This window comes from Charadrius vociferus, unplaced genomic scaffold (assembly GCF_000708025.1).
Source record: "Charadrius vociferus isolate BGI_N301 unplaced genomic scaffold, ASM70802v2 scaffold257, whole genome shotgun sequence".
NCBI classification, from domain to species: Eukaryota; Metazoa; Chordata; class Aves; order Charadriiformes; family Charadriidae; genus Charadrius; species Charadrius vociferus.
In genome coordinates, this window is record NW_009649473.1 from 868921 (window position 1) to 893479 (window position 24559).

The following is a 24559-nucleotide window of genomic DNA, read 5'->3' on the forward strand; positions in this document are numbered from 1 at the left end:
CTCCGCCTGGTGCTGCCGGCTCCTTGCGGCGGGCGAGCAGGCAGCTCCCTGCACCCCCTCCCCGTCCCCCCTCTTCTCCTCCCCTCTCCTTAATAAAACCCGCTCTCTTCCCCACTCTGGCTCGGTGTTATCAGAGTGCTGGTGGAAAGTAATTAAATGAACAGTTGTAACAGAGCTCGAAGGGCTTGGAGAACGAGGGGATTTTAATCAAATCTGGAGGAGCAATTAATAAAGGACTGGTAACCCTTTCGGAGCGGGGCTGCGGTAGCCATGGGGTGCCTGGCCGGCACCAGGAGCCGGTGTGGGGCTGAGCCGGCGCAGCCCACTCCCCCCAACCCTGCAAAGATGCAATGGTGGAAGGAGCTGGGTTGGGGTAAAAGCCTCTCTGGGGTGGAGGTGTTGCCTGCAAATGTGCTGCCCGGGAGAGGAGTGGGTGATGGTGGGGGCTCAGCCTGTTCCCTGCCGCTACCTCTTCTCTAATGGGGCGGGAGCTGCAGGTCAGGGTGAGTCCCGTCTCTGGTGGGATCTAGGCGTGGACACAGCAGGGAAACACGCAACCCGTCCCCCTTCACTCCCCGCCTGTTCCCCGCAGGTGACGCGGGTGCCGGTGGAGAGCTGCGAGCAGTATGAGAGCTGCGAGCTGTGCCTGGGCTCCCGGGACCCCCACTGCGGCTGGGGCGTCCTCCACAACATGTAAGTACCATGTCTGTCCCCACCGTCGGTCTCCTTGGGGAGACACCTCCTGGACTTTGGCCCTGAAACATGTGGGGATGGAGTGGTCCGAGGGGTCCGTCATCCCTTCCCGCAGTGCCCAGGCTGCACTCATGAGCACTCCTGTACAGTGAAGCTGCTTCAGGGCCCCTCTAATCCCGCCCATGGGCTCCCTGCTTCGGCATCCTTGCGCCAATAAGAGAAACTGAAGATAAAAGACCCCAGAAGTCCCCAGTACTGGCACCAGGGGAAAGCAGAGCTCTTGTATGGGCCTCAAGCACCCAAGCTCTCTAGCTGGGCATCACCTCCATGCCAAAGGCTCTGTCTGCTGTGGCGTCAGCCCAGAGGCCCACAGGACCCCGGGGGATTCTCTTCCTCACCGTGGTGGTTTCGTCTCTCTCCAGATGCTCACGCAAGGACCGGTGCGAGCGGGCGGACGAGCCCCAGCGCTTCGCCTCTGACCTGCGGCAGTGCGTTCAGCTCACCGTCCAGCCCAAGAACATCTCAGTCACCATGTCAGAGGTCCCGGTAAGCCACCTCTGCTGCCTGCAGGCACCCCCCCCACCACCTCCTGACCCTCTGGAGGCAACGGCTGGGAAGGTGGCGATTAAAAATAACTAACGAGTATACGACAAATAGGGAGAAAGGGGAAGAGAGGTCCGAGGCAAATAAAACATAGCAAAGCGCAGGGCATTGATGAGGGCTGGTCTATTGATGGAGATAAACCAGTTGATGATTATTCAGAAAAGACATAAGCGAGCAATAAATGTTTCTCCATATTACAAACACCGACATCAGAGTTGCCATTCGTAAGCCGGCGATCCGTCTAGCTCAATAGCCTGTCTCTGACCCTGGCCTGCGCTAGATATTTTGGGATGAGACTTCGATGCACAACTCGCTGCTCTCTCTGTGCAGACAGAAAGGATGATGGACTTCCCCGAAGTATTTTCCAGGCCATTAGCACTGCGAAGAGCATACGAAACAGCGTATACTAGCAATAAAGTTTTGAAAACTGCTAGGTCTGGATATCCAGCACTCAGGAGTTCTGAAAGATTTGCTGAGGGGAGTTCCTTGGCCTGTGCATATTTGTAATAGTATAATAATACATAATTATTATTTTGTAATAAATAAGAAAATGTTGAGAAAAGCCCAGGAAACAGAGAAAGTTTCTCATTTTTTTTACCCCAATACAGAATGGGCACATGGGATGGACCAAATGGTCAGAGACTGCTTAGTTTGACATCAGATTTAGAAAAACTGAAGGAAAAAAAGAAAACGGGTGCAGGATACAACTGGTAAAGGTTTAAGGATGGGAATATAATTAATGCCAGTCAGCGTGGTTTTATGTCAAACAAACCACATTTTGTTCTTTGATGAAATTATGACTTGAATTAGAAGAGGGACTGCGGGGATGTGATGTCTTTAGGCTTGTACAAGGCGTTTGACTTGGTACAACACAACGTTCTGATTAAAAATTAGCATTATACAATATTGATAAAGCACGTGTTAAGTGGATTAAAAACTGGCTCTGTGACAAATCTCAAAAAGTCCTCGTCAGAGGGGAATTGTCACCGGATGAGAACAGTTTGGGAAGCGCTTCTGCAACGTTTGTTGGTAACGTGGAAATTAGTGCGAGGTGGCTGTGGATAGGACCTGTTGAGATGCCGAGCCCGGCGGGGTGGTATGGGGTGAGATTCCGCTGCAGAGCAGTTGGGTCTGAGTGGGTCTGATTTAGCAGAGAAATTGGGGTCTGATATTGCCAAGTCTAAAGGTAGACATGTAGGGAGAAGACAAGCATTCGCCTGACCCCCTGGAAAACGGTGCTGGGGCTGAGTCCGGGCTGTGGGGCTCTCCACGCTCCTGGGGCAAAGCCGGGAACTGTGTGGCATTTTCACCTCTGCGGGTGGTTATCCCCCTGGACCAGTGGCAGGACGCCGCATGGAGGTCTGGTGTGGTCGGTGCGGGGATGCTGTGCTCGGGCCGGAGTCCAGCTTTTAAAGGGGGAGGCTGAAAACCTCCCGTAAACATCATGTAAATGAGTTGAAGGCTGGAGAAAATGCCTTGCAGTGAGAGACTTCCAGAGCTCAATCTGCTTAGCTTATCAAAAAGAAGATTAAGAGGTGACTTGATTACAGAGTATAAGTGCCTTTACAAGGAGCAAATATCAGGGACTAAAGGGCTTTTTAATCTATCAAGGAAAGGCATAACAAGAACTAATGGCTGGAAGCTGTGAAAAATTCAAATTAGAAATAAGGCAAGCGTTTTGTAAAGTGAGAACTGCTGACCCTGGGAATGACTTTGCGAGGGAAGAGGTGGATTCCTCCCCTCCTCGGCTCTGCCGGAGCGGATGCCTTTCCGCGAAACACTCTTTAGCCTGACTCCGTGCTTGCTCTCTGTAGAGGTGAGGCATAATGGCTTGTGGTACTGGAGGGCGGGAGGTTGTGAGTCATTCCGTCTTTTAACCCATTTAAATCCACGCTTCTTGCTTGAGTGGCGAGGTCCACGGATGGGGCTTGCTCGCAAAAGCTCCACGCGGGTCTCCCTGCCACGTGAGGGTGGTGGAGGAGTGATTGCACCCCTGGTCTTTTCTGTTGGCTGGACTTACACTTAGCAGATATGGAGAAGTCTTTTTTGCTAGTTTTCTGTGTTGATGCTCTTCCCTCTTCTCCCCAGCTGGTCCTGCAGGCCTGGAATGTCCCAGACCTCTCAGCGGGAGTCAACTGCTCCTTTGAAGACTTCACCGAGTCTGAGAGCCGCATTGAAGATGGAAAGATCTATTGCAGCTCTCCCTCTGCCAAGGACGTCATCCCCATCACCAGAGGCCGCGGTGAGCTTGTGCCCCGGGGTGTGGAGAAAGCCCAAGACCAACCGTGTCCCCCTTGTTGCCCCACAGCCAGATGTGGAGGAGGACAGTCCTCCAGCGACGGCGGTCCCCAGCCTCCAAGCAGGACCTGAGTTGGGTTCGTGGGCTGGAGGAGGACATTTCTGCTCATGGGGGAATGGTCCTTGGTCTTCTCCAAGCCACGGGCACAGCTACTTGGTGACACTGTAGTGGTCTGTACACCAGCCCTGGGCACCCTGGCCTTCTTCCCACCTGTGGACCATTCCTGGGCAGATGTGCTGTGGGGTGGCCCTGGGCTCTAGGACATTCTGCTGACCCTAGAACTGTTAAACTCCCCTTCGGAAGCACCAGTACAACCCAAGGCACCTGCCTCCACGCCAACAGTTAGCTGTAGGGGCTCAGAGCTGTACTTGGGCTCTGTTGGCCCATTTGGTGGCTAGGTGGGTGTGGGTGAACATTTTTTGTTGCCAGATTTGGGGGATTTTGTTAGTTAATTGAGCTTGAGTGGTGATGCCCAACTCCCTCCAGCCCATCATAAGCCTTGGGCTGAACGCTGGGCCGGGTGCTCTGTCCTTTCTGATGCCTTTTGCTGTTTGGGTCTCTCCCAGGGGACAAGAGAGTGGTGAAGCTCTACCTGAAATCTAAGGAGACGGGGAAGAAGTTTGCCTCAGTGGATTTTGTTTTCTACAACTGCAGCGTCCATCAGTCGTAAGTGGCCTGGGCTTCGTGAGAGCGCTCTGGGAACAGATTGGTGGGGCGGTGGGAGACTGGGAGAGAGAGATCTCAGCTTTGTGGGTGCTGATGTTATGCAAGAGGAAAGGGCAGTTGAGTTTTGTGGTATTTGCAGTGAGAAACCTCCTCCTTTTGCCCTTGTAAACTGGGACGGTGACCAGAGTGCCCACTGTTGGTTTGGGCATGTGGGAACGTGTAGCATCAGTGCAGAACCTCACTTAAAACCAGGGCTTTGGGTTTGGCAAAGGTTGGGAAGAAAAAAAGCAAGTTTACTGCATTGCAGACTGTAGCAATAATCCATGTGACCGAAAATGCCAAGCATCTTGTTATTCCTGGAAACAGTTAATAGGAGTGACTTGGCGACGCGAAAAGGAGAAGCCTGTGTTTTCCTGCGATGTACCTGCTTCCCAGGCTTGCTGGAGAGGGAGCTGGAAAGTTACAGCAACATGGGGTGGAACACACTGCGTGTCCTGGGGCGTTTACCCAAGAATTTCCTAACTGGAAGTAATTGTGAATTTGCTTTCTTGTCAGGCTGCTGTGAAATCTACTCCGTGTACGGGTTTTTTAGGCAGTTTGAGATATGCATGTGGTAAAATAGAGGAGGTGTGGATTATTGATGTGCTGTCTAAGCAGGGTGTCTAAAGCCTCTAACAGCGAGCTCCTGGTGAGGAGCTGCGGACGGTGTTCGTGAGCGGTGGGGAGATGGCTCTGCTGTGGGAATGTCAGCGGAGATGCTGGGGTGTGTTTGGGCAAAGAATTTGGAGCTCAAGAATGCAGGCGATTTCATTGCCCTGCCAGAAACCTCCCATGGATGGTGGCGTTCCGGCTGATAAGTAATTATAGATAAGCAAATGCCGAGTGATCTATTTTGGATGGCTTTTTGCAAAGTGTCTAGCCTGGCTTGGAGGGCTCTGCTGCAGGTTGGTCCTCCAAAGCCTGTTTGGATTTTCCACTTTGATCAGGGAGAAGCAGGTGGGATGCGGGTGCCCCGGCTGGGTACCTGCAGTGAGCTCCGAGGGGGATGCGGGAGGGGGGAGTCCCTGCAAACCTTATGCATCACCGGGATTTCTGCCCTTCCCGCTCTGCGCACAGGGAGCGGGACTCGGCTCCTGAGAGCGCTGTGCCGGCGAGGGAGGAGAGAGTTTGCAAACTTGACTTTCTCCCTCACCTTGACTCCCGAGATGAGCTTTGTCTCCCTTCACGTCGTGTGGTTTCAATAACATTAGCTCAGCTTTGGCTCGGGCTGGCTGCATGTCATTATTTTGCAAATCAAAAAGCAGATGTGGCTTTTATTTTTCTAAATGAAAGAAAGAAGACTTTTAAGTACAAATGGCGTCAGATTTGGTCCAATCGGGGCTCCAGCATTTTGGTCCAGTGGGAAGAGGTGGTGGGAATTGGCGTTTTGTTTTATGTGCCTGACACAGGAGGGGAAAAAAAATAATCCACACCAACCCCCCTCCCCCCAACAAACCTACAACAAAGAGCCCTGACTGATTTATTACTGCGTTGATGTTTAATTTTGGATGCATTATTTAAAAAGGCTAATTATGGATGCATTAATATTTATGGGCTCCGGTTGGAGCTGATAGAGAAGTCCATGTTCTAGGCTGGTGAACATTATTATTATTTTCTTTACATCAAGAATTTTAGGGTTTGGAGGCAGTTTTAACTATGTGACCTGCAGTCGAGTCATAGCCAAAGAGCATGACAATACCTAGGATGATGCAATACTTTTAAATACCATTTGCAGACAGACGTCTTTAATGGATCTCTTCGGAGTTAATAGCCTTTCAGATCCAGGTTTCATATTTTGTGGAGGAAAATCTATACGTCAGCCTGATAAATTCTGTATTAGGAACAATATGCTTTTCCACGAGGCTAATGTTTTTCCTGTGGAGATCTCTGATCACCGTGCATTACGTTTTCTTTTTATATTTGGGCGGCTTGGGTTGGGTTGGGAGCCAGAGGCCTGCGCGTCAAATCATTTCTCAGCTGAAGATGAAATGTTTAGGTGAGATTTTTCAGATGGCTGTGGAGAGGTTGGAGGATTATAAGGCAGCTCTTTGCTCGTGTAAGCTGGGGTGGCTCCGGGGAAGCCAACACAGCTCCACCGTGTACACAGGGGAGAGTCTGACCCCCCCCTTATTTTCAGCAGATGCCTGGAAAGGCATCAGCAGATCGTGCCGCTCAAGCCCTTTTGCAGGCAGTGGGGCTGATCCTGCTGCCGTGCGAGCATCCCGCCTCTCTTGTTTCTCACCACCCTGCAAAACTCTTCTTCCCCTGCTTTTTCAAGGACTGCTGGAACCAGCCTTGTCCAGGGAGGGGTTGCAAAAGGGAAGATATGTCTAACCCCTTCTCCTGCAGGGAAGGAGGGGTACAGAGGAGGTTGTGCTGCCCGTATATTTGCCTTGTGATGGTCCAGGCCGAGGGGACGCCTTACAGGTAGAGCCCTGTTGCTGTCCTGTCTGTTATTGCAGAGCTTTATAGCGTTACCTGGTGTGATGAGACTGTCGCTGTTGCAGACCAGCATCAACTGGATCCTGGGGTACTTCTCCACGTGAGATCTCTGGGACTCCTGGTCTGGGACTCGCACCTTCTCTGGGGTTCCGTTCCTTGCTCCAGCAGGGTCACCTGGCAAGCTTTTGGGGGTCCCAGCTTGACGTACCTCACCCTGGCAGCCTTGGGGCTCCTGTGGGACTCAGGCAGGCATTTCCAGGCTGTGACATCTTTGGGCATCTTTCTCCTGAAGGCTTGTGCATCAGGCAGAGGGTGTTACTGGCTGAGCTGTGAGAGATTCATTGGACGGGGGAGTGCAAATCTGGAGGTTGATGCAGAAGAATAGGTCCCTTGCAAAGGGAGATGTGGGTGGCTGAGGGTCGCTGCCAGCCCACGGCAGGGAAACAGGGCTGCCCACACAGACGTGGCTCCTGGGGACAGGCTGTGGTTCTTGTGGTGCATGGCGGGGTGGATTCCCTTAGGGGTTTCCTATGGGGCACTGATCAAGCACAGGCATTTAAAGACCACTCGGCGCCTTTGATCGTCTAATGAATCAGCCCGTGTCCGGCGTGTGCGCGGGCAGATGTTGAGGTCGTCTTTGTCAGCGTTAAACTCCCTCTTCAAAGCATTTGTGGGGAAATGAGTCCCCTTTCAAGATAAAGACGTAACACCAGGCTCCCTGCCTGCCTCCGGCAGAGCCGCCCTTGCTGGCGAGCTGGGCGAGCAGGGAATCCTCCTGGAAAGCCGCTGAGCAATTCCAGGGAATACCAAGATGTAATTCTTCCCACTATTCCCAGGTTTGCTCTCTGGGTTTCTCCTTTGGAAACGCTGGTCCGTAACTCCTGTTGTCATTTGGCTTTTCAGGGAGCGCAGCTGTGGGAAGGGGGCTGGTGAGTGGAGGGGGACGGGGAAGAAGGCAAAACCCTTCGGTGCCTTCTTCAATGCTATGGGTAGGTTTTGCTGGTTTTTGGAGCACCAGTGTGCCCAGTGCATCACCAGAGTCCCCCCAGCGTGACCAGCCATTGCAACGTGGAAGCAAAAGTCCAGGCAGTGCGCAGGGGAAGGGGGAAAAATCATGGATTGGGGGTCCTACGCTGAGAGGGGGGAGCCAAGCAGCCAGGAAACCTGTGCTTGTGCATGCCCGTGCTGTGTCTTCTGTCCGGGAGGTGGACGTGGTGATACTGTCCTCGTGGTTGTGCCTCACTGCAGTGGTGGTTGTGATACCTGGGTCCCATCAGTGACGGGATGCTCAACTTCTGCAAGGCTGGAGCAGGGGACAGAAGTGCCAAGCGGCTCTAGGTCCTCCTGGCCAGAGAGATGTGAGTCTGATGTCGCCCTGTCCCATAGGTCAGGCTTTCCTTGGAAGCCTCCATTAAATAAATGGTATTTTAATGCATGTCCCCAGGGGCTGGGAGCACAGCTGGGCTGCTCTGGTGGTCGAGGGGCCTGGTGGCACCTGTGGGACGATGTGAGACGATGCCAGCCCTTGTACCGCTGGGCTCCTCACTGCAGCCTTTCCGTCTGGCCATGTCCTGGGCTGCCCGTGCCTCCGAGCCGCCCATACAGAGCGTGGTTGCTTCTCTGCAGGCCCAGCGCTGCTTGTTTCCAGATGCTTACAGATGCTTTCTTTTTGAAGGCACAGGCAGATGGCTGCAAGCAGTTGAGTGAGTGTATCTGAGTTAGCGCAGCTGAGCTGCGAGGCGGTAACAGATCCCTGCGTACTCCTGGGCTGGGGCAGGTGGAAAATCCCATAGGATAGCCCCAGAGACCACTCGGGATAACCTGGTTTATGTCACGTTTGTTGCGAAGGAGGAGGGCTGGTGCAGCCTGGTGTTGTGTTTCAGTGACGAGAGGCGGCTGAAGGTGTTTCAGGTGAATTATGTGGTTCTGGCGATTTTAAAAACCGGGGCCTGATTCTGCATCCTCCGCCCAGCGTGACAGTGGATGTCCTGCAGCGAGTCTGTGTTGCCCAACCCTTGTGAGTAAGGTCCCCAGCAGGGATGGAAAAGCATGGGGCTGGCATGAAAGGGAGGGCAGAAATGTGGTGGTTTGAGATGGGCAGGGATGGAGGGAGGATGCAGGAGGGTGGATCTCCCACCCCTTGGCTCTCCTGGCTCTGTGTCTGGGTGCTGGTCGGGAAGGGCAGGGCTGTCTGTAGGTCTCTGTAGGGGCCTGGGGGCACTGACCGCCTGTTCCTGCTGCTCTTCAGCATTTCCCCCCCTCCCTGGGGCAGAAAGATGGATATAAAGCCCACTGCAGTTCAGCCCCTCACCCCTGACAGCTGCTGCTCCAGATGCAGGCTATGCTGGAGCTGAGTATTCGCTGAGGATGCATCCTCCTGCCAAGAGGAGGGCTGAGGAGCAGTCGGGGGGCTCACCGGCGGGCTGTGCTGTGCGTGCGCAGATGCTGTTTCCATCAGCACCGTGTTTATAATTTCCCTTCTCAGTGGACGTCCCCTGCTCTGCTCTTGGTGCCGTTGAACTTGCCCCCATCCCTCTTCCCTGCCCTTCGCTCTGCGTCCTTCCTCCAGGAACGCACTGCTCCGTGGAAATAGCCCCAATGTGGGCGTGTGTGCATGCGCGCACACATATGTGCAACGCTCGCACCCCCTGTCCCTCTCGAGTTTGCTGCTCAGGTTTATCACACCCCTGCGGATGCTGGTTTTGTTTTCTGCCTTCCCCACTCCATGCGCTGAAGAGCTCCAGGCTCCTTCGGGCACATGGCATGCCTGGGACTGGGACCGCGGGAGGGACAATGAGTGAGGCGCCTGGATCCAGCGCCGCCAGCTTCCCATGTTTCCCATCGAAACGTTGCTTTGGATTAGGCGTGGAGACAGCTGTGACCTCGCCATGGTGGCTGGAGGTGCCTTCTGCAGAGCTGCCCTCGTGCCCGGCGAGGAGCCGGTCCCCCGCAGCCACCCCGGGTCTGGGCTCGTCCTGCAGCGATGCTCGTGGCCCCGCAGCCACCCTGGAGATGCGCCCAGCTCTGAGATGCTCCTTTGCTGTCCTGCCGCCCTCGCCGCACTGCTGCTTTTCTGCAGCCGTGTCAGGTGTTTCTCTAGCGCAGCCTCAGCGAGTTTGGGATTGGTTTGGAAAGCGGAGGGGAGCAGCATCGGGAGGTTTTGACCCAGCTGTGCTGTGGGTTGGGGGTGAGCGTGGAGGCTGTGGGGAGGCTCCAGCTCTGCCCCTGGGTCACTCAGAGGTGGGCAGAGCTGCCTGCAGGGCTGCCTGCTTCTCCTTGGGGAGGTTGCAGGCAGGCAGCGAGCCTGGTCTTCTTTTGGGATGGGGCACTTTTTGTCCAGAGGCATCCTGAAATGCGTGTCTGAGGTCGGTGTCACTCCTCCTGCATGAGGATGCTGTGGGGGAAGGGGGGCACTGCTGGTGGGTCTGACCCCCTTCCTTTTGCCCAGCTGGGGCTTCCTCTCCTCCTGGCCCCTGGCAGGGCTGGAGAGGGGGTGGATGGGGAGAGAGCTGTGGGTCTGTGTCTGCGCTGCACCCCCAGCCTGGGTTTTCTGCCTGGCTGGGCTTCTCGCACTCCCGACACGCTTCGGGGAGAGGGGGGGTGGGGGGGGGACTTCAACACATGAAGGAGAGCCTCCCTCTAATTATCAGGAGTGATGAAAGCCTCTTAGGCAAGAAGTGATGAGGGAAGAGTGCCTGACCGTGGGAAGGAGAGAGACGGCACAGATGGCATCATGCTGCCGAGCAACCTGCTCCTGCGCTGGGAACAGACAGCAGCGACACACGGCCGCGCGGAGGATCCGGCCCCGGCCACGCCACCCAGCCTGACCTGCAGCCGCCGAGCCCTCCCTCGGCTCCTGCCTGCGGTTTTGGGGCAGCCTTGCAGGTAGCTGGGGTGGTCAAACGGCCATGCCGAGGCCGGCAGGACTGAGGGAGGCTGGAAGTGGGGTTTCACCGTGTTACGGGCACCCGGGCGCTGACTTGCTTGCCACTTCACAGAGTCCTTGGCCAGGCGGGGGCTGCTGACCCAGACAGGCTCTAAATGCAGCAGAGATGCTGTGGAGCGAGACGTGTGGCGGTGAGTGCTCTTACGGTGGCGTTTGATGTCCTTATGGCAGATGGAGGACCTCGGCAGAGTGTGAAAAACATCTCTGGGAATGGGGCTTTAGAAATGGCTCGGTTAAGCTACAAGCAGCCGGGAGGGCTGAGGTAGGAGAGGGCGATTGCTGCACCTCGGGGCATATGTGGGGGATAACCTGAGATGCTTTAGGTGTGTACGTGTCTTTTGGCAAGTGGAGACCAAGAGACCGGCTGGGACCTGCAGTAGTTAAATGGCAAAGGAGACCCTCAGGTGAGCAGGGTCCTGAAATAGCCAAGATTTGGCTTTGACCCTGAAGAACTGCAGAGTGGAGCTGCAGCTCCAGGGGTCGGGGTGTCCCAGGGCAGGGCTGTGCCTGTTTCTTCACCCAACTGCTTTGAGGCACCTCGCGAGGTGGTGGTGAAAGGCACGATGGCTGGAAAATCTCTGCGTTGCAGAGGGCTGATTTCATGGGAGGGTTGGTGGTTATGCCGCGGCGCGTGTCTTGCGACTGCTTGTACCTCACTCCTCTCTTAAATGACCTCTTTGTGGTTGCTGTACTTCCATGAAGATTAACCCGTGCTTTCCCTGCCCCGCTGCCTCCGCATCTTGGATTTGCCTGCCTACTGCTCAGGTCGCTGCTTGAGCCCTTATCAGGAGGGCAGGAGCGGTCCTTTCGCTTTGTTTGTGTGTCTCCCCCGTTCCCCCCACCCTCTGCACCTCCCTCCATCAAAGCAACCAGAGATAGGAGGCTACGGCTCTGCTTTTAAGTTGAATCTCTGCAGCTGAAATAAAATTGCATATATTTGCATAAGGAGCATCTCAATTAGCATATTTGTGGGTAAAGCTAAAAGGGCTGTTCATTTGGAAGTGAAAATGTGAGCGAAACATGGAAATGACTTCCAGCCCCCTTTGCAAGCAGCTTAATTAAATATTTCCTTAGTGTGCGCGCACGGATTTGGGAAGCTTTTGCTGTATATGTAATGGTGCGTGAAACCCCGGGGCGGGCAGGGAGCGGTGGTCCTGCGAAGCCCGAGGTGTGCACGTGCGCCCTGTGCTGCCCGCCGCTGTGCCTCCTTCCCCTGCCGTCCCCACACCTCCAAAGTGACAAGTCTGCTGGAGGGCCAGGGCTTCGGCATGCCCAGCCCTGCCGCCGGAGCATCCCTCTCTCCAGGAAGGTTTTCTTTCCGCCGCCTCGCACGGTGATGCTGTGTTTTCCCCGTCCCCTCCCCAGGGGTAGAGGCAGAGAGGTGGCTTGTGATTTGGGAGGGGGATCAGGTTGGGCAGGGCTGCCTGCCTCCTGCCAGAGCTGTGTTCAGGGGAAGAGCCTGCCTTTGTTTAAATATAATTGCTTTGGACTCGATCCTGTTTGTGCTCGGATCAGTGAGAACAGGTATCAGCCTTCTGGAGAGAGAAAAACAGTGCTGCTGCCTTTTTTTTTTTTTTCCCCAATTTCTCTTTCTTTTTTTTTTTTTTTTTTTTTAAAGCCAGGCTGATTATTTTTCTTCCCTTCAAGCTTATTCCTCCGCATCTCTCTCCTCTCAGGGGAGACCTGCCCCTTGAAGGCTCTCTGCATTAATGTGGGATCTCGCTGCTGCCCCGGGACAGCGCGGAGGGGAGGGCTCAGCCCCCTCCATCTGCACAGGGCGAGAGCCCCGAAAGCTGCCCTCTGGCTGGGGGGGCTCAGCGGGATCCCCTGTGCTTGCGAACAGGGATGCCTCGTGGTGCTGGGAGGGCATGCTTTTGGGGGGGGTTAGCAAGGGGACAGGCTGTGGGGGTGCCACTCGTGTGAATGGTTGCACAAGGAGGGGACTCTGTATCTCGTGGGGGAGATGCATCAGGTCCCCAGGGCTGGTTTCTGTGGTAAGAGGGGTGCAGAGCAGAGCACAGGGCTCCCCGGGTACCCAAGCGCATCCCCGGGTACCTGAGCGCATCCCCCGGGAGGAGTGGGGAGAGTGGGGCGTGCGCGATCCCACCGCACAAAGAGCCCGGAGAGGAGGCTGGGGAGAGAGACGGAGATGTGGTGGGCTGGAGGGAGGGCTGGAAGCGCACGCACGCACGGCTGCCGAGGGCTGAGGACAAGGGGGGGCCGAGGGAGGGGGTCACACACAACCTATTGTGAGCAGCTGAAAGGCGCTACAGTCCCGAAATGTTAATCTGACCCAAACTTTCGCCAGTTATAATTTTCCTCTCAATGAGCATGCATTAATCTGGCCTTTTCTCCCCTGTTCCCCTGTGGTGCAGAGCCCTTGTTGTGCCGCCTCTTGCCAAAATTGCCTTTCAGTGAACCCAAATAAAGCTCCCAAAGTCTAGAGCTCCCCGCCCCGGCCCCCCCAACCAGGCCCAGGAGCAGGGCGGGCAGGGTCAGCTTGCCAAGTGGAGGAGGGAGCGTGGCTGGGGCACAAACCCTGCCGTGCCCAAAAGGCCATTTTCCCCCTTGCCCCACTGTGGACAAGGTCCGGGGAGTGCAGCCATCTCCCCTCCCAGCCTGCCGGCACACAGCCCTCACCCCGCGCATGAGGGATCGGAGGTACAGGGTCACCTATGGATGCTGTCCCTTGGAAGCATCCCGAGAAGTGTCCTGGTGGACCCTGTTGCCCTAACGCTGCCCACTTTGCTCTCTCTGCAGCTGCCTGTCCTGCGTGAACGGCTCCTTCCCCTGCCACTGGTGCAAGTACCGGCACATCTGCACCCACAACGCCGCCGACTGCTCCTTCCTGGAGGGACGCGTGAAGCTCTCTGAGGTAAGGCGAGGCGAGCTGACTCCCTTCTCCCATCCCGGTCCTGTCGTGGCCCCCTGCCCTATGGGGAGGGATTTAGAAGAAGGCAAACAATTTTGGAAACTTTTCCCAGCGCCTTGCCCGGGCTGCTGGGGCTGCCTGGGAAGCAGCGAGGGGGGGAGTGGGAAGCGCTGCCGGGACTGCGTGCCGGTGGGGAGAAGGCTGTGTTGGCTGAGGAGTGCTGCTGCGGAGAGGCTGCTTGGGAAGCCGGGCGCAGCCGAGAGCACTTTAGGCTGAATGAAGGGAAAAACAAAGGCAGAGACGCTAAAGCGTTTTCCTTTGATGTTTTTGAAGGGAGCAGGCTTGAACTGTCATTGCAGAACAACTTGTTTTCAGAGAGGGGAAGGTTGAAATCCGTAAAACAAACCGTTTCGCTGCACCTCACGCCGCCTTCGTCTCAAATGCTTTGCTAAGAAACATGTTCTTTTTGCGGGGGTTCATCCTGCGCAGCATCCACACCACCCACCGTGGAAACTTGTCACTGGCAGGGTGCTCACAGGAGGTCCCGGCGTCCCCAGCCTGTGGTGGCATCTCTGGCGGTTTGGGTTGGGTCTGGAGGTCTGGCCAGCAAGTGCTGGCTCTGCAGTAACTGCCGATTCGGGTCCTGAAGGGCGACTTTTGGGAAGGGGAGTTTCTCCCCTGTCCTGGAAGGGGGGTCTGGTTGAACTTACCTGGATTTACAGTCACCTGTGTAAGGGCGCAGTGGGAAGGGTCCTGCTGCCTCATGGCTGAGGCTGGGAGCAAAGCCGTATGCTGTCCTCACGGGAATGGCTCAAATGGATGTTGTCCTGGAGAAAGCGTTTGCCCGCATCATCTCAGATAAAGTTTGGTCTCTGAGCTCCAGCAGAGCTCGTGTCCCAGCAGCCTCCCAGGGCAGGACTGGTCTCCGGTAGCAGAGGTGAACAAGAAAAGCTTGTCTCCGCTTCACAGACCGTGTGTGAAGGCAAGCAGCCGAGATGTCCCTCAAGGTCTTTGCTGTCCTGGTTGGCACCGAGAGGGAGCCTGCCTCTGCATCTCCCTGTTCGGAGGGAGCAGTGAATCTCCATCCCCTGTAATTTGTGTCTTCTGAGGTCTGCCCTTTTCCTCGGTGAGGACCTGTGGGCTCATGGGTATCCTTCTAGATCACGGCTGTTGTCCTCCCTGTGTGCCCCCACTGCTGTGCTGGGCTGGGAGCAGGCATGGCGTCAGACAGATCCTTCTGCGGCTGAGAAACCCCAATTAATTTTTTCGCCTTCCTCCCCCTCTGCCTCTCTCATCACTCGAAGAGCTCTGACAGGAGAGAATGGGCGAGCTCGGCCATTACTCAACCATTGCCCAGTCACCAGCAGAACCATCGCTTTTGTGCCAGGGATGAGATGGATGGAGGAGCATCTTCCCGTGTACTGGGGCTGAGCCCGGCGTGGCTTCCCTGCTCCCTTGGGGTGGGTCAACCTGGGCTGGATGCCAGGTGCCCACCGAGCAACTTAGCTCAGTGGGCACCCGGCGTCCAGCCCAGGTTGACCCACCACATGCCTGTGGAAAGATGGAGCACCTGGTCTTGCTGCCTCTGCCAGTGGAGCTGCTGTGAGAACATTTAGGGGGAAATGTTCTGTCTATAGGAGAACATTTGGGCTTTGCAACCTGCAAAGAGAGCTGCTTGGGTCTCATACTTGGGTGCTCCCTAGTTTGGAGCCTCCAAGGGCTTCAGGAGTGGATGGGCTTGCAGAAGATGGTAGACTCCCCTCACGGGGATATGCTGGGCTCTTGTTGTGATCCTTACTCCAGGCGTGGAGCTGAGTGAAGCTGCCTCTCAGCCAAGTGCATTGGGAGAGCTGGAAAAGCCCAACCATCACTTCTGCGCGGGGGCAGGGGGTTGGTGCTCGCCATTTCTGCACGGCAGCAGGCGAGCGCCACTAACGAAACTCTGCTCGTCAAAGTGCCTGGGCTGTGCCGCAGCCCTGCTGCCAGCCTCTCGGGTGGCACAGCGATGGCTTCGCACCGTACCTTCCACCAAATGGCCAAACTCCGGGCTCTGGCACCGTCCCTCACCCCCCTGGAGGTATCATCCAAGTGCAAGGGGATTGTACTGTGCTCATGGGTGCTTGAGCACGTGTGGCACGGGGCAGAACGAGCCCGGCCTGGCGGCCCCGCACGAAGAGGGGATTCGGGAATGTGAGAAGATGAGAAAAAGCTGTTTTCTCCTAATTCGTGCCCTGAAGAAATCCAGCGAGGGATCGGCCCGCCCCAGGCATCTCAGAAGCCTGCTCTTGAGGTCACGCTTCCAGCCAGCCCTGGTGTCGCTTCGGCAAATGCCACACGTGGTGTCCAGACCACTGGAGCCCGGCGGCTCTTGTCTGCCCATTCCCCGCGCTGAGGGCGTGAGGAGGCTGCTTGGCCTTCCTTGCCTGCCAGGCAAACCCAAAAGCATCTGGCTGTACCCCCCAGGGGTGTTGTCTCTGGGACGCGTGTGGCTCTCCCACGGACTGGCTGCTTGGGAGCGTGAGTCGCTGCCGAGCATGGGCAGGCTGTCCCCCAGCAGACCTTTTGGCCATACTGGGACCTGGAGCGGTGCCTGGCTTGAGGTTTGGAGTGCCTGGCTCAGCCTGTTTGCACGTCGGTGTGGCCTCAACAGTTCCCGGTGGGGATGGCGAGACACCCTCAGACCGGCTACTGCTGTGGGCTGCGTGTCCGGGCTGGGCTGAGACATCCCATCCCCATGCCTGGCCGTCCCAGTCCCCAGCAGAGCAGTGTGGTGGTCGGGGGACTTGGTTGGCACCACTGGGCAAGTCCAGCCCCATCCTCTCTGTGGGATGATATCTAACTGGGAGGGCTATTTTAAGCAGGATTTGGTCTGTCTGCTTTGCCTACTGTGTGGGAGGCGCTGGTCAGAACAGAGACAGGGGTTAACAGTGCTTAACTCCGTCTCTGCTGGTTCCCACGGATGGTTCACCATGGTTTCCTGGGTGGGAAAGCGTCTGTTTTGTAGGAAAACCCAAAGAGTGACCCATTGCACTCTGTCCTGGGCATGCTGGAGGTGTTCACCTGTATTTTTGGGGCTGGCAGGGCAGGAACGAGGTGTGGGTAGGAGCAACCACCCATGTAAACGTGTCTGGAAATGGCAGCAGCAGGAAGGATGTCCCTGTCCCCCGGCTGTGGGGGCTTTGAAGCCTGGGCTCTGGACATCGCGCTTCTCCATGGCTTGCTCCGGGGTGCAGGGCTGGGGAAGGGGTGATGGAGCAGCACAGGCTGCTGTTTGTTTTTACCCATTCGTGGTGCCCGGCGGTGGCTGCAGGGTGATGAGAGAGGGACGCATCCCAAAAAGCTGCTCTCCTGCGACAGCCCCTGCTGGGTGAAAGGCTCCTGGCCTGCGGGGACCAAGTGTGTTGGTTCAGTCTAAGCAGGTTCAGCTTGTGTTTGTTCTTCATTCCCCCACTGGTGGGAATGGCTGAGGACTTTGTGAGGGAACCTCACAGCCAGGGTCAAGCCCAGCCCCAGAGTGCCTTCATCCCCATCTCTGCTGATGGCACAGCCTTGCAGCTGGGGCTGGGAGCTTCCAGAGGAACCCAAACCACAGCGTGACTCTAAAGCTCTTGCCTCTCCGAGCAAACCTGGACACCTTTGTCATGTTCTCATCCAGCTAGAAAAAAACAGTTTTAACGGAGAAAATCCAAGTTGAGTGGTGTTTGGGAATGTGCGTGTGTCAGGGTCTTGCTTTTCTGTTCGTCCCATCCCTTTGTAGCTCCCTGCTCCCGGGAGCCGAGGCTCTGCCTGGGAGTGGGGGGGTGTTTTGGCAGGACTGGGAGCTCCGTGGGCTGCGCAGAGCATTCCCAAAGGATGTAAGTGGCGGGCAATGCTGGGGCGAGTTTTGTCAGCGGTTGGAATTGCTCGTAGGGGAAATGAGTTGTCCCAGTGCCCCCACCCCTCCGGGCACCCTGGGCGCCCACCAGCACCAGGTGCTTCCTGTTTGGGCGCAGGCTGACATTTTTGCTGGATGAGACACTTCTGCCGGCAGATGCGGAGCATGTGACGTCGTGGGGGGGGACTTGGGCTCAAACCGCGAGTCAGCAAAATGAGCCCGCCTGCCTGCGCGGGGAGAGGGGGACGCACGTGCCCGCTGTGCTTCCCGGGCACCGGTCCTGCGAGCATCCGCGGTGAGCCCAGCTGGGGTGGCATGGACTTACCCACCGCCCCGGCCGAGCTGGCAGCAATAATTAGGGAAGAATGAGGAGGTGGAGGTGTTGGAGAGCGAGCCGGGAGCTAATCCTCACCGAGCGTGTGCGTGCCCCGCAGGGGAGGCGTGTGCCACCCGCGGGGTCTCCCTGCAATGCAGAGGGGGATCAAGCAGGAGGGGACATCTCCCTCCATCGCTCCCTCCCACTTCTGCGCTGGGAGCCGGTGGGGAGCAAACGCCTTGCAGCGGCGGGGGCCACTCGTTAGAAATGGCAGTGGCCATGCGGGGTTTCCCCGCTGGGAGCCCCAAGTGGGTTCTGAAAGAGGGGGCAACCTCAGCACCCCTTTGCAGAGGGGCAGCCGTGATGGGGAGCAGGGAGTTGGCAGAGCAGTACCGAGGGTCCCCAGGCTGTCCCAGTCCCGTCGCTGTGTCCAGGTTGGGGCTGGCACTGCTGTTCCTCTCTGCTTTAATCTTATTCAGTGTGTTTTGGGGATAAATAGTTGCTTCCCTTAAAAATTGCACTTTTGGGGAATACAGGCTTGTGAAGAACAGGAAACTTAGAGTAAAAGGAGTTGGGGTTTTCTGTCAATATTCGCTAAATGAAATGATTTCTTGTTGGTTTCTCTGCATCATTTGAAAGTTAAATTAGTCCTACCAGCTGAGGTAGGACCCTGCCACATAGGGTCCAGCCCGGCTCGCTGCGGGGTGGCAGGAAGCAGCGCTGGCCACGTGTGGCTGCTGGTGGCCTTGGGGCGAGAGCTGCCCCCATGGTCGTACTGTGGCCATCAGTGCCCTTGTGAGAGCGGGAGGCTGTGTCCCCCTCCGGCGCTGCTGCTGCTGCCGTTTCTGTTTTCAGAGCAGCTCACTTCAGCACACACTATTCCCTCTTGACGTTATTTTGAGCTGAAGCTTCCAGGAGTCGCTGCCATAGGTGCGAGACCTCCGCCTGGCTCGGCAAGGCCAGCGTGGGATTGCGTCAGTCTGTTGTTGCCGGAGTGGCACCCACCAGGGCCGCGGAGCTGTTTTTGCTGCCTGAGCTCATTTATTTTTGCTCCCTCCCACTCCCCTGTGCTTTGCACACAAGGCTCACCAGCTCCCCATGAGCAGCTGGGAACCCGTGGCTATTAAAAGTTGAGTGCTTTGCCCTCCCCGATGGCTCCTTCCCCGGGGAGCGTGGGGGGCTGACAGGGTGGTGCCAACCCCCTTTCCCTTGCCTTCCTCCCCGGCTTGGACTCACCAGCATCTCCTGGTCGAAAGTGCTGTCTTCTGGACAGCCTGCAGCTGGGCTGGTTGGGGTCATGCTGCTTTGAGCTGGCCGTGGTTAGGAACAGCAGCAGCAAAATTCGCTGCAGAGCAGGTTCTCTGCAACGCTGCGGAAGCATGTTGCAGCGTCAAAGGGGGAAGAGGCTTTTCTGTCCACTTGTGAAGGAAGCGGCATGGAGGCTGTAAGGGAAACAGGAGGGCTCAGAGGGTAGCATGACAATGCACTGCCCAGTGGTGTTAACTCTGAAACCTACTGACTGCAATGATGGCATTAAAGCCCATCTCCTTATTAGACATTTCACCCACACGTGTGCTGCTATCGCAGCACCAGGTCGCAGGTCCCATAGCTGCATCCTCTCCCTACCTCCTGCCTGGATCAACTCGAGCTGTGGAAAACACCCCACTGCCCTGCCACCGGATTCCTCTGTGCTCTCCTTTTCTGACTTCAGGGCTTTGGTCAGAGCAGTCATGAGATGCTGTTTTGGGGTTGGCTGCACAGAAGGATTTACTTGAGCGTGTACTCAGGGTGGTATTTTTGCAGCTCATTGCCCAGCCTGCTGGCCAGTGGGGGACATGGGAGTGCTGGGGGAGGCTGCGCGGTGTTCCCTTCTCATCAGCTGTCCCTTGTTCCCCTTGCAGGACTGCCCACAGATCCTGCCTTCCACCCAGATCTACATCCCCGTGGGAGTGGTGAAACCCATCACCCTGACGGCCAAGAACCTGCCCCAGCCGCAGTCTGGCCAGCGCAACTACGAGTGCATCTTCCACATCCCTGGCAGCACCACCCGCGTCACTGCCCTGCGCTTCAACAGCACCAGCATCCAGTGCCAGAACACCTCGGTGAGTGCACGGCTCGCCTCGGCGCGGGCTTCGTTTGCCGGCTGCTCGTTTCTGCCCTGTCCTGGGACATTCCCGGCTCGTTGCACGGCTGGGTTTGCTCTCCCGTGGGCAGGGAACGGGGCTTTCTGCTGCCCGTGAGGTGCGAGATGGGCTCCGGCCCTGCTGGAGGGGAGGTCGTTCCGGATAGGATCAGCGCCAGAGCCACCCTGAGGAAACTGCCAGGCTTTAGGAGCACTTCCAAGGAAATTGGCTTTGGAAAGCTGAGGAAAGTTGCCTGGGTGGGAGCCAGCTGGCCTGGACGTGCCGGAGCCTTGCCTCCCCCTCCCCTCTGCCTGCTCTGGCTTCCCCCTGATGCCGAGCCATCCCGCTAACACCTTCTCCGTGTCCCACTGCGCACGCTCCCCTGCACGCAGACGCGCCTGCCAGCCCCCCCTTCCCCTCCTCCCCTGCAGCCCCTCTCCGTCCCAGCTCTGTCCCAGCTCTGCCTGGCAGCCACCTCCATCCTGCCTCCATCCACCTCCTCCTCCTGCCTGCCTGCCCTCCATCCCGGCCCTGCCAAGGCATCACTCCCTCTCTCTCCTTGCTCCCTGCAGCTCTGTCGCTTAAGCTCTCTCCTGCAGGCAGCTCTGCCCGCTCTGCCCTCTCCGGTTGCCTTATCCCTAAGCAAACGGGGGTTTTGTGGCCCCTCGGTGAGCTGTGTGTGTTTGCCCCTTGCTGGGCAGCAATCCCGAGCACCAAGCCCGCGAGCAAACCCACCCGGGGTGTTAATAGCCCCCCGGGAGCCGGCGTTGCTCAGTTCCTTGGCTACCCCGCTGGGCTCTGCACCAACCTGCCCTCACCCGCCTGGAGCCCCCTCCTCCTCCCCCTTCTCCCTCCCATTTAATCCTTTTAAAATTTGTTTTCCATCACTCACACTGTGAAAGCTCATTTGCAGCCTAACACCAGCGCCGATCCCGGCTCCCTTGGCCTTTGGTGGCACGACTGACATTTAGAGGCCATTGAAGATGAGCCCTGGCTCCCTCCCTCCCTCCTCCTGCGCTCCCGGAGCTGCGGGGCCATAGGGCAGGAGGAGCATCCCGAGGCGCTGCCCCCAGCCCTGGGCAGCAGTGCCGGGGGGGAACGGTGTGCCGCCGGGGCTCTTTCTCGGTGACATGCAGTTTGCGAGGAGCAGAAACGCTCCCTGAACTGAGCTGCCGGCTGGAAACGTTGTCGGTGGGTCTGTGCTTGGCTCGGAGATGAGCGCAGGCAGCGGCACAAAGTGCGAGCTCTGGGGAGGAGCAGGACCAGAGTGGTGTCTTGCAGAGCTCTGCTGCAAGAAGCCACGAGTGAGGCGGCTCAAGCAGAGGTTTGGCATCTTGCTGCTGCGTTCCGGGAAAAGAAGCAGCCAGGCTGAGCGCTGCCCAGTGGAGCTGGCTTGGCTGCTGGTCCCTGGTGTTAGTTGTGACCCTCACCAGGGCTTGACCGCACGGATCTGCCCTCGGATGCAGTCTCGCCCATTGCCTGCGTGGCTCGATGTTGGTGCTTCGAGGGGAACATGATGGTTGCGTGTGCAAAGAGACGTCACCGTGGTGGGCGTCCCTTTGCTGGGGTCTCGTTGCTGCTGGTAGCCAAGCTTGGCTGCTCTGTCTCCATCACAGCCATGTGGGAGGTTTCTTGAGGGTCAGCTGAGCCGCCCGTGTCCCAGCAGGAGGCCACTTACACCAGGTACCTGCTTGGTTGTCGCAGGGCTGTTCTGCAATGTGCCCGTGCTCAGCTGCTGGAGCGCCTGTGGCCGGAAACAGGCTGGAGGAACCATTGTCATGTTGCAAAGGGTGGAAGAAATGTGGCCTCTTTGTCCCAAAGAGAGACCCTAGCCTGCAGGGACCCTGGCATCAGCGCCCGGGAACCGAAACCGCATCTGCTGGGGCACAGGTAGTCTGTGGGGGAAGCAGATGTTGGCTCGCAGACCTTCATCCCTCGCGGTGATTTGCTGGTCCCCAGCTTTGCGGGGACATCTTGTGAGCCCCTGCCTGGCCAGAGCCCCTCGGCCAGCCCAGCCTCCTGCCAGGTCTCCTCTGCCTGCAGCCGGCAGAGCTGCCAGCTCCCTCTTTTCCAATTCTTTAACATGCAGTTTGGCTTAAGTTCATTCAAAAGCAGTTTGGGACGATGTGTGCTGCAGGATGCTCCGTACAGAGGAGCGGCACAGCTGCGTGGTGCCGGTGGCAGCAGCCTGGTGGCTCCTGCAGGGTGTTGGGAGGAGAGGTGCCGGCGCCAGAGCGGAGCCTTTACCTAATGGAGATGGGTCCAGGAGAGGGGGGGTCTGAATCACTTGGACTCATTTCTCCCCAGTAAGTTTCAATTTGCAAGGCAGGAGGGAGAGGTAGAAGCAAAGAACGCTGCTTGTGTTTTCCAGGGGATGCTGTGGCTGCCAGCACTGGTGTCATGAGTTTCGTGGTCTCTGCAACTCTTGTCCAAAGGGATGGGATGGCTTGAGGTGTGCCTGCCTGCCGATACGGTCCCCATGCAGGGCTGAGGTGACCGACATCTTCTCCCGGGCTGACAGTGTTGGTTGTTTAACCTGAAAATCACTGGAGACGCCCAGAAAGCAAAGCAAATCAGCCAGAGAGCGCGTGGCAGGCATTGTGGGCTGCGTGGGCGCAGGAGCCGGTGGCAGCAGCTCCGTGGAGCTGCGGTCTCAGGCAGGAGACTTGGCTTTCAGGAGCAAGGTGGCTTCACAGACGGAAGAAGAGAGTTTTGGCTTGGAAGAAGCTGTCTTTCTTTCAGGGTCTGCTCGCCTGCTTTAACATTTGAGGGCATTTAGCCAGGCTGCTTTATGGTGTGGGGGATTCAGATTCACACCTCTGTGATGCTTGTCTCCTCCCCGTCTTTTTTTGCAGTCCATCTGGCTGGTTGATAGCACTTCAGTCTCCCACAGTCACCCGCCCATGACCCCACCCAGTTCTTCCATTGCAATTTATTTTTGGGGTTAGGAGTTCAGGTCTCGCCCAGTGTGGAGGACACTCTGGTGAGTGGAGAAACAGGGAAAGGATGACATCTCCCAGCCGGCAAGTGAGGAATGGATGTCCTCTCTTGGGAAGGCATTTAAGTGCACTTTGTTTCCAGGAGTTCAATGGGATCTAAACAAGAGGTTAATTACTCTGCGGAATTAGGGATGCTTTCCTGAATCGGGTGAATGGAAGGGATAATAAGTCAAGCCTGCTTAAAACTCTTCGTCTTTTGTTTAGTTTTAGTGCTTGTCAAACTCCAATGACTTGTTAGCACTTTGAAGAAAGGACATCTTGGTTAAATATTCAGCAGTCCATTCATTAAGGTTTGAGTGTTGATTATAAACATCATTTGAGACACCCAATAGATCTTCAGCAAGCTGAAGGGAGATCAGGCTCGGTGTTCCCCACGCATCCCAGGACAAAAAACAAGCAGAGAACCCCTTCTCTGCCTCCTCAGTTTGGTGTATTTCTGCTGTTCAAACAGAAAGCAACCCGAAAGGTTTTCTGCATGCTTTGTAAAGAAACAAAAAGAAAAGAAAAGCCTAATTAAGAAAATAAGTTATTTGCCAGTAAACTATTTCTGTATTGATTGGTTACTTTAAATCTCCTGGAGGCAGACATTTCCAGGCTTGCTTCTTGCAGCAGAGGATGGAGAAGTGGTCACCTGTCTTAATGTGTGCAGGTAACACCTGAATTACCTTTTCCAAGCATCCTTGCTTTTGCCCATTCTTTCCCATCTGCCATCCCTCAACGGGGCTCAACCTTCTGATTGCTGGAAAAAAGAAACAGTTTTGCTGTTCGAAAGTGCCACCATCATGAGTCCACATTACCGCTTGTAACACTGGACTTCATCTGATTTAGTCCTGACCTTGGAAAAATGCCTACAGGTGTTTCTTCCGGCCGAGAGTTTGGCGTTCTTAAGGCTGAAATAGCCCTGGAGCTGCTCTTCCCCTTTAAATGTAAAAATAGGAAGAACCCCTGATCTCCCTTCCACGAGCATTTGAGTTTGTCATCTCAGCACTTTAAATTAAGCCTCACGCCTCAGTTATTTCCTTTTCCTTTTAACCAGAGCCCCACGTGGTGAGGAGCAGCTGTGTCACCTCCCTGGCTCCCTTTCGGCTCCTTCCTTGCCCATCCCCCTGGCACAGGCAGCCCACCTTGCCCAGCTGTTTCAGCTGCAGCTCCGGAGGTTGCTTCCCTCCGGCCAGGCACAGGTTGGGACGTTTGCCACGGAGCTGCACGGAGAGGCTTATCCCCGTGACAAAATGAGACAAAATGATACGGACGCAGAGCGAGCTGGGCTGGTGGGATCAGCGTGCGAGTGGTACCCAGCGCTGCAGAGCTGCGGATGCTGAGGCCGGGATGCCCAGCCCCAGGCACAGATGCTGGGAAGGCAGGCGAGACTTGTTGGATTTACTCTTTCTGGGTATTTTTGTACCACGGTGGAGCCCAGGTGTTGCTCTGATGTGTTTCCAGGGTCTTGGGTTCTCAGTTACGCCCTGCTGAGTTTTGGGTGGGAGGAATCCAGGCGAAGCAGCTTGCACGTGATGGGGGAGGAAAGGAGGAGATTAATGCGAAAAGAGCAAAAGGAGATCCAGAATCAGAGGCCAAGTGTTACCGTCAAGTTGTGCTGTTGTGTGGATGATGGTATTTTGCTAGGCCTAGGGTGTATTTATAGAGGAACATAAATCATACACACATGCCCTGTTCTGAGCGCTGC

At 56.4% G+C, this 24559-nt stretch overlaps 1 protein-coding gene across 1 annotated transcript in view; it reads left to right on the forward strand.

The window, feature by feature from the left end:
• Positions 1–24559, forward strand: part of PLXNA1 (plexin A1) — a 106274-nt gene that overhangs the window by 39600 nt on the left and 42115 nt on the right. The window contains exons 5-9 of the mRNA XM_009889854.1: positions 1116–1239; positions 3385–3538; positions 4162–4261; positions 13449–13563; positions 19652–19852. Coding sequence (XP_009888156.1) covers positions 1116–1239; positions 3385–3538; positions 4162–4261; positions 13449–13563; positions 19652–19852 — 694 coding nt within the window. The remainder of the gene's footprint in view (positions 1–1115; positions 1240–3384; positions 3539–4161; positions 4262–13448; positions 13564–19651; positions 19853–24559) is intronic.